Source organism: Helianthus annuus, chromosome 11, assembly GCF_002127325.2.
Source record: "Helianthus annuus cultivar XRQ/B chromosome 11, HanXRQr2.0-SUNRISE, whole genome shotgun sequence".
In the NCBI taxonomy this organism is placed as follows: domain Eukaryota; kingdom Viridiplantae; phylum Streptophyta; class Magnoliopsida; order Asterales; family Asteraceae; genus Helianthus; species Helianthus annuus.
The window spans coordinates 128,653,644-128,667,948 of NC_035443.2; the positions used below are offsets into that span (position 1 = coordinate 128,653,644).

Sequence of the window (14,305 nt, forward strand, 5' to 3'; positions counted from 1 at the left end):
TGTGAGGCGGCGGACAGAAATTAAGTTTTTAATAAGGTTTGGTGCATAAAGATAATTGTTTAGCTTGAAAGGTGGGAAAGGAGGTGGTAGGGTTAAGTTTGCTTGTTCTGAGTACCGGTATTGTCATGCCATTTCCGAAGATAATATTTTGATTAGTGCAAGAATTAAAAATAGACGGGGAAGACGTACCATTCTCATTACCCATGCGACCGGTTGCGCCTGTGTCCATGAACGAGTTGTTCGGTTGATTCAGTGAGAGAGTGTATAGAGCTTGAGCAATGTCCGTGGGGGTCGTGCCAGCAGTGTAAGCTAGTTAAGGACGTGGTCCAAGAATACCTGCACCCGAGTTGGAGTTGAGTCGTGGGCCAGACGGGTAGGGGCATGGTGGCTGGGCTTGCATAAAAGGCATAGGGAAGTGAGAGCTAAGCCATTGGGCCGCCCAAGGGTTATTGGCCCAGTTATTAGGAGAATAGTAATTGGGCGGCTGAGAAGAAGAGGACCGTGCACCTCTGTTTGAATTCCCTCTGCCTCTGCCTCGACCGCGACTGCGTGTTTTTAACATTTTAATCTAGGGGTGTGTATCAGCTAGTTTAGAAACTTGTATATTACACGAGTTTGATAAAAATGTTACATACACGGCTGTAAAAGAAATCGAAGTGGCGTTTTTAGCCTGTTACAGCTGCTGACACCAGCATGAATCAGCATTTACAACATAAGCTTAAAATAATGTAAACCGAACACGGGTAACTTATTATCCAAATGTGTCAAACTGGATGATTGGTTGGCTGGTATGAATGAAGTTGTAAAGGTGTTATTAGGTAGGAATGGTTGTAAAATGTGTTAAACGAGTTAACGACTCGACATGTTTAATTAAACATGTTGGCTTGTCGTCTTGTTTAATTAAACAAGTCAAGCCAAACACATGTTTATTAAACAGGTTAGATGATTATCGTGTTGTGTTGTACATACATTTTACCCTTAAGATTTAATACTACATAAAACATCCGTTTTATTTTGCATGAGAAAATCTCTGGACCTGATTTTGAAATAAGAAAGTCTCTAAACTTGTAAAAATACTCAAAAACATTACTTGAGCTAATTTAATAGTGTCTAAACTTGTCTAGAATGCATGTAATTTAGAAACATGTTAGGTTTTTTACCATATAACAAATAGAAAATCAACTAATATAAACAGAAAATCATTGGCAGAAATTCTAAACATAACTAAAAAAAGTCAGCAAAAGACCATGCCATAGAAATTGTTTCAAACAAATCCTGCATCATAGATATATAACACATTAGATACACAAAATATGCAAGAACATAGAGCAAATACAAATATCAACACAGAACAAACTCATCCTTCTGCTTCTCTGACATCAAAACAGCCAGTTTTAGTTGACCGCGCTGACAAAGCCTAGCCGGATTCTTAAACACAGTGACTTGAGCGCTTTTATCACCCAACAAAACAACACGTGCTATGCTATAAGATTCACCTTTCTTAACTGCAAACTGCCACTCTCTAACTGATATCTCAAACCAATCCTTTGTTTCAGAATCAGTTGTTTTGACTTCAATGTATTCCTTCCGGTTTTCATTGTCACAAACTTCAATATCATACGGTAGCCCGGTTTCACTACCTTCATTAACCCATTTCACAACTTTGATCCCCTTGTTTTTATAGTAGTTAAACGCCAGTTCCTCACCACGTCTCCCTGTAAGGAACGCTTGTCCCGCATCGATCGAGCCATGCGACAGCTGGTCCTTCTGGCTAAAACCTGACGAACCATCTTGGTCAACCAATCCACTTTGACCCTCATGGTTCAAACTTGTAGGAGCTTCTAGAATTTCTACCTCATCAGTAGTTGGTACGATTAGATCAGTTATCGTAACGACATCTTGCATCTTTACATCACTCACACTTCCGGAAATGAATTTAGGAGCCGTTTGCCAGCTGGCCGGTGGCCAGTTTCTGTTACTTTGAGATGTTGAACCGCGGTTAACGATTCTTTTAGTGACATGTGTCGTAGCTGATGGCACCGTATCCAAAGACGTGACTCCCATAGATTGAATTGACCATATGGGTTCTTCACCCGATAGTTTTGGCACCTTTTGGCTATTCAATATGAATGTTTCTATTTGTTCCTCTGTGGAACCTGCTTCCGTCATAGTTGTAATCATATGAAGAAAATTTGCCAAATGAAGTTCAAGATCATCGTCCATTAAAAGACGAGAAAGCTCCATGAATATCGAGTGAGAATCTGAGTCGGGTGTTGCGTACAAGATCTCATCCTGCAAGTATTATTACGAAAACAGTTTAGTTCTTAACTATTACACTACGAGTAGGACTGCAAACGAACCGAACGAACGCGCACAAGATCTTGTTCGTGTTTGTTTGTTAAAGAAATATATGTGTTCAAGACCAGTTCATGAACACTTACTGAACGAGATTTTTTTGTTCATGTTCGATCGTTAAGGAAATGAACGTGTTATGTTCGTTTGTTAATTTTAGATAACGAACACAAGCAAGCGTTCATGAACAGAATATATAATACACTGATACTTATTAAATATTTTATTTGTCGGGATTTTGAAGTATTTTAATAAAATATAAATGAAAAACACTGATGAATTATCTAACACAAACGAACGTAAACGAACATGTTGCTGAACGTTCACGAACATAAACGAACGAACGCGGCCTCAGTTCATGTTCATTCATTTAACTAAACAAACGGAATTTCTTGTCCGTGTTCGTTCATTTATTATAAAACAAGCACAAACGAACTTCCCGCCGAACGGTTCACAAACCGTTCACTGAATGTTCAGTTCGTTTGCACCCCTAACTACGAGTGGTCAACAATTGACATTCATATGTAAAAAGGTACGATACCTGAAGAAGGCAAATACTATCGTGTCTCTTCTTCGACACCAAATTTGACCGTTTTATAACATTCTGATAATACAATACTTCAACAACAACAATCTTCAGCTGATTCACTTTTTCAAATCCAGACAGCTTGAGTTGAAGATATCTTTCACGATGCTTATAAGAAATGTAGCGTTGAGCGTATGGAAGAACCCAGTTCACCAATGAAGTTTCGTAGCTATTGTCTACTGACCCGTAGCATATTGCTTTACGTGTAACAACCTCTGAAAGAGCGGGAATTCCAAGATTTTTCATAAGAAAAGAGATGTTCACTTCAAGTATCGTTTTTTCTTCGTCGGTAAGTTCACATAAACAGAAAAAATTAATATTATTCAACCCCTCAAATTCATCAGCAAGCTTTTCATCATCACACCAATAAACGAGCCCGAATGATGATTGTAACGAAACCCATTTATCTTGTGCGGTCGGAAGAACCCTATTTTCCTTTTCTTCAAGATTTCTTTTCAACGTTTCAATATCCTCGAAACTCATAACCCCAGATTTGAGTCCATCACTCCACTTTACAAAAACATCAAAAACCTGTCAAAATCATATTTGAAGTTGAGAAAATGCCAATGTGAAAACTTTGGTAATAATATTTATCAAAATGCTTCGTAAAGTACACGGATGGTCCCAGTAGTTTACCAAAACTTAAAATTTGATCCCTAGCTTTCCAAAAGTACACAGATGGTCCCTGTGATTAGCACTTTTAGTCCTTGGCTTTTTCCCAAGTACATGGATAGTCCATGAGGTTTGCACTTTGTAACACGTTTAGTCCTTAACTTGGACATGCTAAAACCTATAGATTTGTTGACTGGAGACTAAATGCGTCACAAAGTGAAAACCATAGGGACCATCCGTGTACTTTGGAAAGCTAGAGACCAAATCCAAAATGTTGGTAAACCAAAGGGACCATCCCTTCATAAAATTTCAAAAAAAAAATTGGACATGAGGAATTTAGGTCAACTCAACCCCACCGGACCCATTTTGACCAATTACCCAACCTTCCCATTTTCGACCTCTATGTCAAACAATAACATGAGTAAATATTACCTTTTTGGCAGCCTCCAGTGGAGTATTTACAGTTGATAAATGGCGTAAAAACGAAAGGTAATCTAGAAGTGGTGGGTTTTCCGTTACTCCACATTCATTAACGAAAAAATCACGAAAACTTGGATACAAACTGCTTAACATTTTTCGCTGTTCACATTCTGTAGTGATCATATTATCATGCCAGTAGACTTCATGTGGAGATAAAAGTACACCAGATACAACTTCACTCGAGGAAACTGAAGATGAAGGAACAAATATAAACGAACCACTGCATAAGTTCATGCTTTTCTGATCTGAAGAAACCAATTCTTTCCATATGAACATGTAGAATCTCGACATCTGCGATATGCTGCATTTTGGTTTGACCCGTTACCCAAATTGATATAGAAAATACAGAAGCTCAATAAACAAATACCTAGCTTTGAAAGATGTAGCAGAGCTTTTCCAGATATCAAGAATAGATAATGCATCGTGAAGGGTAACAGTACTCTTGAAACCTATGCTAGTCACCAATTTCACACTTCGAATCTGTTGCATATACATAAAAGCCCAAAGTTGATAATATTAAAGTTTTAAAAAGAGTAAAATATCATTTTCGTCTTTTAGGTTTGGCCAGTTTTATGACTTTCTACCAAAGGTTTGTTTTCCCGCACTTAGATCCAAAAGGCTTGAAAACTTGCCATTTTCATCCGGCTCGTTAACTCCATCAATTTTTCTACGTTAAGTAGGGGTATTTCTGTCTTTTTTGTTAACTTAAAGGGCAATTCGGTCTTTTTCACTTTACGTAAAAGGACTGAATGCTCTTTAAGTTAACCAAAAAGACAGAAATACCCCTACTAAACAGAGAAAAATTGATAGAGTTAACAAGTCGGATGCAAATGCGGAAAAACAAACCTTTGAACGAAAGTCGTAAACCCGGCATATAAAGGTTTTAGAAGTGAAGAGAGATACACAAATTGACCTGTGGAACCGCATAAGGAGCATTATCACCAAAAATCAACCCCACCGCCTCACAATTTTGAAACAAATCTTTTGGACAAAAAAGCCCTTCTTCCATGCTAGCAACCACCCACTTAACATCATTGAGAGCAGTTACTAGTGAAGACTTAAAAGACTTAACTTCTCCATCTACATTGCAAAAAGCTTCAACTTTATCACTATAACAATCATCCCATATTTCATCAATAACCTCCAACAAATACTTGCATTTTTCACGATCACCGCTTAATGATACTTTCGCTAACAAATCAACTAACTCTTGAGACTCCCAATCACTAACGCTTGATCCAGGTGGAATAATCACTTTCTCCCACATCATGTTTGTGAGAAAAAACTGAGATGACGCAGGAACCGTTTTCTCAACGCGAACGGTTTGCACAAAGTCAGTGACTCCAATTTCATTCAAAAACTTCCGCCAGTTACGAATAGAACTATACTTCAAGTAAGTTTTATCAACCTCGTACCATTTTACATCAATGCCACTGATCAACCTATTGATATCAATACGATTTCCGAAATCATTACTGAGATGGATTGAAAACTCGGAAGGTATAACAAAGCCGTGATTTGTCAAGATAAAAGCTTTACGGTAAACCTCTGCGATTATGTGCTCCCTTTCTGTAAAACAATCTGAGCAAGCAGATTGTAGGTGGTCCATTATAAACGATAAATACTCCGTCATGAGATCTTTGCTGACAGTATTGTTTTTGTCGCAAATAGCTGGCAAGATGTGTGCTTTTACCACTTGATGTGCAGATAACCGTTGAACGCCAACTCTAGAAAGCATTTGAGTTAAGTTTTCGCTAATTGAACCATTAAAAAGTGCAGGGTTAACGATTCGAAGATTGGCAAACAATCTTGTAGAAGCTTCTAGGTTGTTCCATGAACCGTCAACATTCATCCAAATCATGCCCTCGTTGACTGAACCGTAACTATCGTCTAGAAGAGGAATGAAGGGTGTTTTTGTCAAAGTATTCATAACATCAGAGCCAACTTTAAAATCAACAGGATTCTGAAGGGACATTAGATATAACTCGTTAAGCGAAGACGATAGCCAGTTAAGTCCCATTGATGTTAAACCTTCTTTTGTACGGCATAAACAAGATATAACATCAACCAAAACTTTCGGCCCGTAGTTCTTGATACCTAAAGCCCGTGCGAGTGTATCGCATAAAACGATATCCTTATGCAAGTACCCGAGACCAAGATGCTTGTGAATCAAGCTATCAGGCAAAAGAGTTTTCGCCTGCTCATTCCAGTTTCTTAAAACCCTACACGGTGGGACCCACTTGTCAGTTTCACCTTCTAGAAGCAAACAATTAGACGCGCATAGCTTCGATATGATCATTCTCGGAAGTTGAGCGAAAAACCCATGCACTTCGCCTACAAGAGGAACATAGCTCAAAAAGACCGAAACAGCCTTTCCGATACATTTGTTAAAACCAGGAAGGCTACAGAATGACATTTCGGCGCTAACGAACACATTTGGAAACTCGGATAACAACCATTGGTTCCATGGACTATCACCGTCAACTTCTTCTCTTGAAGAAGGAAGAATAAAATCACCTTGGATTATAAACTTTAAACCGTATGTTCTAAGAGGAAGAAACGCGAAAACATATTGTTGATCTAACTTTGGAATGTAACTACCGTTTTCCAAAACGTCAAGAGCGAAAGCGATTGAAATTTCAGTAAAGTTAACATCTTTTCGAATACCATTACCCTGCAACTTCCGGGACTCAACAAACCAAGTCAACGTTTCATTCCCGATTGAAACACTGGTTAAACCGTTTCCAATTATTTCTTTCCTCATGATAATGAATGAATCTGTAAGCATATTTCTGAATTTGATACACCGAAGACGATGAAGAAAAAGTAGTAAAGATGGATGAAGATCTGAAAACATAGAGGTGATATCGTCTACGGTGGATGTTTCTGTTGGCTTTGACTTTGACTTTGACAATGACTTCAAGGGAAGCACAAGGCATGTATTGTAACTGTGCGTATTCATTTGATCAGTGGTATTTGATGCGACGAGGTTTGTGAAGAAATTGATGTCACAAGGAGGCACAGTTGTCGGCAACACAAACCCGATTTGACCCTGAGTTAAGTCAAACTTGATGTGAAATCCATTAGAATGAATTTCTGGAGCATCTGTAACCCGAAATACCGATTTGAATCCAATGCCCTTCTTGCCAATGTACCCAGCACTAGATGCTTTCTTGGTAGAATTTCCGACATCACAAATCGCTTTAATGTTGTCAGCAGAAAAACCGTGTTCGTTATTCAATACAACAATACTTTTCTCCTGAAGAATGAATGTCAGAGTGGGCTCCACGTTTGTCGGATACGCATTATCATCAGCATTCTGAACCTACATTATAACAACACAAAAAATGTCATTATTGCAAAATAAATAAATAAATAATAATAAAATAATAAGAGGATCATATTAAAGAACAAAAATAGGACTTACAAGCTCGAGAAGAAAATGCGAGTCTTGCGAATATAACTCTTGCGAAAGACAGAAAAGTGCTCTTCCTAAACGAGCATGTTGCTTCTCTAAAACGCTATTTTCTGCGCTTGAAATATTAGGGTCCAAACCGAATTCTTGAACTCTAATCGACTCGATAATTTCGGCAGCATTTTTCTCTCTATCGGAGTCTAAAATTGGCGGAATGCAACCGTCATCAAAATTATGCACTCTATGAGTCATCACACTGAGTTGATTGAGTTCAAGAGACCGAGTGACTTCACTTTCGGAAAATGGTCTTTTATTTTCAACTGACTCGCTGGGTTCAGACAAAACTGAACAACGATCATCAAACCATTCCACTATGCCTAGTGATAATCCGAGTTCACGAATCATCATATGATCCTTTTTACCTTTGCATTCACTCAGAATCACTGTATGAGCATCTTTAGTAATCGAACGAAGCGCAGATACTAACACTTCTCCTGCAAAACGCCTGAACTCTTTGGGTATATATCTAAGACAATCAAGAACAAATCGTGAAGCGATGGTTGACGAATTCTTGAACATGATTTCAAAACCATTTTTTGCATGACATTTTAGAAGAGATAAGGGTACATTTCGTTCGCCGCCATATAAAGAAACCAAAGAAACGAGGTTTAAAGCTGTTTCGAAAGAAGACCCGTGAAGAAACGCATCTAGAAACGAATCAACGGTAGCTAAATGATCGATCCGTAGAGCTTTTCCGTCTTTTGTTACTACACAAAGTAACTCCTTGGTGGTTACGTAACTTAATAACCACCCTACAAGAGGACCTAACGAAGGTGCAAATTTATAGTCCCAACTTGACCATGAGTTCAAATCTACCAACATTGGAGCCCGAAGTAACAATTCAACCGCATCATTTGTGCAAACATGAGTATCCGAAACATCCTTTTCTGCCCGAAAATCAGTTAAAGTCGAAGAAAATAGAACGATAGCCGAGTTTACATTATCGCCACTCTCAATGCGAGTAGTCAAATGATCGGCTGTAAAATCATCTTCTAGTAATGTAAGACCGGCAGAAGGAAATTGCATTCTTAACAACTCGGACACCATTGACTTGCTTAAGGTTTCATTTTCCTGTAAGGTATTAGCGGCTTGTGATAATAATTCAAGAAGGTAATGTTGACTCATGCAAACTTTAACCGAAGGTTTCTCGCGTTTTTCAGAAACTATGAAGCACTTTTGCCATGAGGTAGGTAGTAGAGAAAGGTGGTCTCCTAAGAGCGTGAAAATATCTCCAAAACCGAGGGTTTCAAAGTTGTTAACAGAAAGATATCGATTTAGAGCACACTCCAGCTTGCAGATCTCCCTTAAAAAGATCATTTGGTTTCTTGGGGAAGAAGTTACATTGTCAGGAACATAGTCAGGAGACATAAAATATGCCTTGACGTATTTCAGAACGTCTTCAAGAGCAATTCCTGTGAAGTGAACAAAACAAAAGAATAATCTAAAGAATTAATATAACAATAATAATATTAATATTAATAATTATAACATATTCTGAAAAGTAAAAACGGACCGTATGATTCTTTCCAGTAACTTAAGAAAATATTGACACATGATTCTCAAAAGGTAACAACTCTGACTTCAATAGTCAGATAATCAAGTGCTTACAGTGAGGGCTAGTTTGGTAATTTTACATTTCTCTTATTAATCAGTTTGCTTACATCAATATCTTACCCTAAGGCTTCACGGTGTGGGGCTCGGCCTGGGCTCGTCGAGGCCCGTCGCCGACCCAAACACCATCCCCCCCCCCGCCCCGGCGGCGTCCTAATCGTCTCCCTCTCGACGTTGGAGACGCTGGCTACAAGACAAAACACCACCTCCTTCTCACACACACATATACATACAACTCATATATATATACGTAGTATATTTTAGGCACATCCCCCAATTCCTTAGTTTCATCCCCGTTGCCCCATCCTCACACCCATCCTATGTGGCGCTGACGTGGAGGCCCATCCTCCATCAACCATACCGAGTAGCCTAAGAAATAAAAAGAAAATGCTAACTAACTCCCTCAGGGCTATGGTTAGTAACTGATTTTTTGTAACCGCTTTGAGATGTTCATGGTGATTGACTGTTTATGATTAAACATACAAATTTTATATATATTTTAACTTAAAGAACTCTATAGAAATATTGTTAGCAAAACCTATAAAAAAAACCTCATAATCCTAATCACTTGTACCAAAGACTGAAAACTGATTAAAAGCAGTTTAAACTTAAATCCAAACACCGATTTTGAAACAGAAAAAAGAAAAATAGAGAGATAAAACTAATAACGAATAACAATATTGAGAAATAAATAGCACAAAAAGCATGTTAAGTACCAACACTACCCTCCAAAACATGCTCATTGGCAACTGAAGCGTTTTTTTCAAGTGGCTCGACTTCTGTGTTAGCATCAGCAGCACATGTATTTACTGCTACCTCTTTATTTTTCGCTTGAGAAGTAGAACTCATGCGGTCCCACAAACCAAACCTTATTGATGCAATCTGTAACAAAAAAAAGAGACACTTGAATTCACAAAATGCAAAAGGCAGTGCTTATACTGTAAAAACTTAACTAAAAATTGATGAGACGTCAAATATTGTATGACAATGACCATAATTTACTTACTGCAACATTTAGCAATCCGACATGTGGATATGAACTCATCTTTGCATTTATATCTTTACTTTTCCTCTTTCGCTTCTTTTGAGGATTATAAAATTCAAGCATCTTGCCAAATACCTACAAGAAAAGATACAAGTTGGAAGACGATAATGGTGGAACATACAATAACATATGCAAATGATTAGACAATATAAGCTAAAATTGATGAACTTTCACATTTGCATACATGTTTAGCTTCGACATACCTCAACTACAGTATCTTCTTTTTCACATGAGGCTTTCCATGTCTTAATGAAACTCCATGTATGCCGATCAATTGCATTATCATCTATATATCCTGTTTCCACATCCACACTTTGAAACTCTGGCATCCCAATCGTCCTTAATTTGGGTGTCGTATGAGTTGCATATTTTGTGCAAAATTCAATTTTAGACCCTTGGTTCTCTTCAAGTGAAGAAACACAATCACTGCATCCTTGCGTTTGTGCAGCTGCTGAAGGGTCAGATGAAACATTTTGAGATGAAAAAAGATTAGAATCCTGTACATCTCTACTTTTATCAATTTCATCATCATCTTTTGCAGCATTTCCATCATCATCATCCTCGTTGTCATCAAGAATCGACTTTACATCTAAACCGTCACTACACTTCTTTAGAATCGTGCCTTCAGATCGCCTTCCACGTATGATATATCCAATGTGCATACTGTAAACATAAGCAGGAAAAAGCAGTAAACGCGTAGCTCCGAATGCACATATATTTTAAGATAGCCTATGGTCAGTATGAACATATCTAGCATAATATGAAACACGTACCCCAGACTTTGAATTCGTACGCATAAATTTTCTCGGCTTATTTTCCTTTTCTTTGCTATAGAATCCAATAATTCATCAACCGTGGTCTTCCCTTTTTTGCGAGGGAGTTTGCTGAGGTAAGCGACAATCTGTTCAGTTGTAATTTTGCAGACTTCTGTGACGTCAGGCCCAACAGAAAAATAGTGCACAACTAGTGGATGCTTCAAAATAGGTCCCAGTTTAAGCTCTTCAAAGCTCTTAACTCCTTCACTTTCACATATTGCCATCTCCAAGTCATGTAATGAAGTGATCTTTTGAACTCCAACAAAACAATGTATGAAAGAGTTGACCTACAAGGTCAAAGTCAGTTGATCATTATAACAAAATCATATAATTTATAAAAACAGGTATGATTGATTGATAAAGTGATTATTATTATTTAACCAACTCAGAACACTACTAGGAGATCAAATATAATTTATGATTTTTAGATACGTATGCATGGGCGGCCCTGGGGGTGGGCGGGCAGGACCACCGGCCAGGGCACATTTAAAAAAATTCCGATACGTATATATGTTATAATTTTTCTAATGGTATGCCCATACAAAGACCAAGTTATTGATAAGCCCATTTACAAAACAATTTTTAAGTTTTAGAAGTTAGCTCATTAGGTTTAGTTAGTACAATAACCATTTGATTTAAAAAATAATAATAATTAAACAATAGCCGATGTTTCTTTGGGCGACAATTGAGACACATTTTTTCGAGATCAAACAGGGCACCTGAATTCTCAGAACCGGTCCAGTACGTATGTGTATTTGTAATTGTAATTCTACTTTGTCACTACTTTATGTAATATGTAACTTTTTTGTATTTCTTTTATGTATACGCATTTTACTTATGTAAATTAATGGGTCTGGCCCGTGTAGTACACGTGTTATAACCTAGTATATAACCATGTATAAGTAGCAACCAGTGTCATTAAAACCGATCAGACCAGTAACCGGGCATGGAACCAGTCAGGTTTATCCCCTTTAACTGTTCCCTATTTGAACCGGCCAGTTACAAGCCTGTGAACCACATGAACCGGATTCCAAATTTTTTAGTGTTTTTTTATATTAATTTAGTACTCGAGATTCTATACTAATTTATTTAACTATTCATAACTTACTAAAATTGCAAATTCACACAAAAAAACTAAAGTATGTTCATATTTTGTTTTGCATTAAATGTATTTTTTTATAACAGCTCGTAATCCTAAACTACTTTTATTAACCATCTATACATGCATCATGCTGGATTTAAACCCTCCACCTCTTGGATAGAGGAGAGGCATGTACATAGTTTTAAGTTTTTTATTACTTTTGATGTCATTCGATTTTTAAATCGAGTCTGACCACTGAACCAATAAGACTGTTGGTTTGCTATCTGTCCGATTCGGAAAACATTTATAGAATTTAAATAAAAAAAACCATCAAAAATTGATACCGGCCAAACAAAAAGGATGCACGGTCATTGGCCAAAGAATTAGAACTTCGGCGTGGAAAAAAAAAACGCCCCTTGCATTTTTTTTTTTTTTTGTGAAAAACACCCAGGGGGCGGTTGTTGAACGGCTGTGGGGTGTTTTCGGGAAAAACGCCAAAATGCCCCCCACTACGAGTGGTCTAAGTTTTATATTATTACCCGGGTCTTAAATCCACTCATACCAGTGAACCACTTTTGGTTCGTTGTCCGGTCTGGTTCTAAAAACATTAGTTATAAGACCATGCGTAGTGGTAAAAAAAGGGGGCTTTTTTTGCCCTATAATGCCCAACCACGCCCGACATCGGCCCCCGGGGCCTTTTTTTGGCAAAATTTGGTTTAGGCGTTTTATTTTCCACATTTCTTCTGTCCAATCACCTTCATCTTCCTTTTTGTAAAACCAGTCAGACTTTTTAATGTTTTTTTTATTTAATTTTATTACAAATATATTGCCCCACAATGCCTACATCCCATTGCACCCATTTTAGAAAACGCCCCAAATACCACACTGGGCTGCCACATGGCGTAAAACGCCCAAACCAAAGATGGGGTGTAACCACTACACATGTCTAACCATTACACTAAACTTAAAATAACTTTAACATAAACCACATATTGTCAAGTTGCAAATATAAAAACCTTTATTCTCAAAAAAAGGGAAAAAAAAAAATTGATGAATCATGATAAACTTTACTTTACCTTTGCTTCAGTGAGCATGAGACGATTAAGTGAGGGGACATTCTGCATATGAAACCCCATCGACTCAAACGAAACCGCGTTCAGCGTCACCAACGCCGATTCCGACACTCTCCACGCAGATACACTTTCTCCGGCAGCCAGAAGATCGGAGTGAGCTTTCACTGCCGCATGCTCGATCGTCGCAATTTTCTTCAAGTTCGCCGGAGTATCCGCATTCCGACTGCTTCCGCCGCGCTGTTGCCGCCGGTTATGTCCGTACATTTTCTCCGTTCGCCTGAAAACCACAATCGTTTCGTTGTTTTTGAACTTTGAAGTCACAATTCTGATTCATATAAGTAAAAGGTCGTCTCTTGGTCTTCTAGTGGAAAAGTATTTGAAATTGATATAGTTTCCGAGACTTTTGTACGGAAGTAATGAGATGATGCCACGTGGATATTAATAATACTTTTTAGTTGACGAAAGATCCTGCTATTTAGGCTGGTGGGTATGGAGAACTTCATCCCCTCAGTAACACTTCTCTAAGACCATAGAATATGGTGGGGCTTGAGTTGGGGCTTGAGGCTTGGGTTATGCATTGGTTGACACGTGGAATGGGGTGGCAGACATGGGTAAACCCATATTGAACACGGTATGACCGGGGCGGGGGTTTGGGGCGTGGGTTTGGTGGGCTTGTGGGCTGACCCGCTGGGCAAACCCAATATGATTTAAAACACAAATTTAATTTTTTTAATATTTTTAAATAAAGAAAATTAAAAAAAAAATCCTAACTTTTATATTTGTTTTTATCTCTTCTCTCAACGCCAAGACTATTTCTAACTCGTCACCCTGTAGGTGATCAATCGGCTGGGATAGAATTTTCAAATTGTCCCGTCTTTGTTTCAGGGCATCTCTAGCGGCATCTCTAGCTTCTTTGCTCCTTCGTATTTCGGCCCTTTGTTGTTGGAATACGTTGAATGTATCCAACTTGCATGAAATGTCACTGGTCGTTGTATATTCCTCTACGCGAGCCAGAACTCCCAGCTGAAGGCGATGCCGTTTGTTTTTTAGCACGCCTTCTTGAGGCGTTTCTTCCATGCTCAGGCCGGTTTGGGGTTGGCGAATCATCCAAAAGGTCCTCAAACTCTTGATCTCGTGCATCAGATTGGGCTTCAGACGAGGCCCTTGACCTTTTA

At 38.3% G+C, this 14,305-nt stretch overlaps 1 protein-coding gene across 1 annotated transcript; it reads right to left on the bottom strand.

Moving 5' to 3' along the window:
- Positions 1-1,202: 1,202 nt before the first annotated feature.
- Positions 1,203-13,541, bottom strand: LOC110890427 (protein NO VEIN). The gene is made up of 11 exons (XM_022138034.2): positions 13,134-13,541; positions 10,935-11,263; positions 10,365-10,824; positions 10,123-10,236; positions 9,833-9,998; positions 7,458-8,917; positions 4,944-7,355; positions 4,398-4,510; positions 3,983-4,331; positions 2,894-3,469; positions 1,203-2,292 (listed from the first exon to the last, which is right to left on the bottom strand). The coding sequence occupies exons 1-11, from the start codon at positions 13,392-13,394 to the stop codon at positions 1,342-1,344; spliced, it is 7,191 nt and encodes a 2,396-aa protein (XP_021993726.1). The 5' UTR covers positions 13,395-13,541; the 3' UTR covers positions 1,203-1,341.
- Positions 13,542-14,305: the final 764 nt, after the last annotated feature.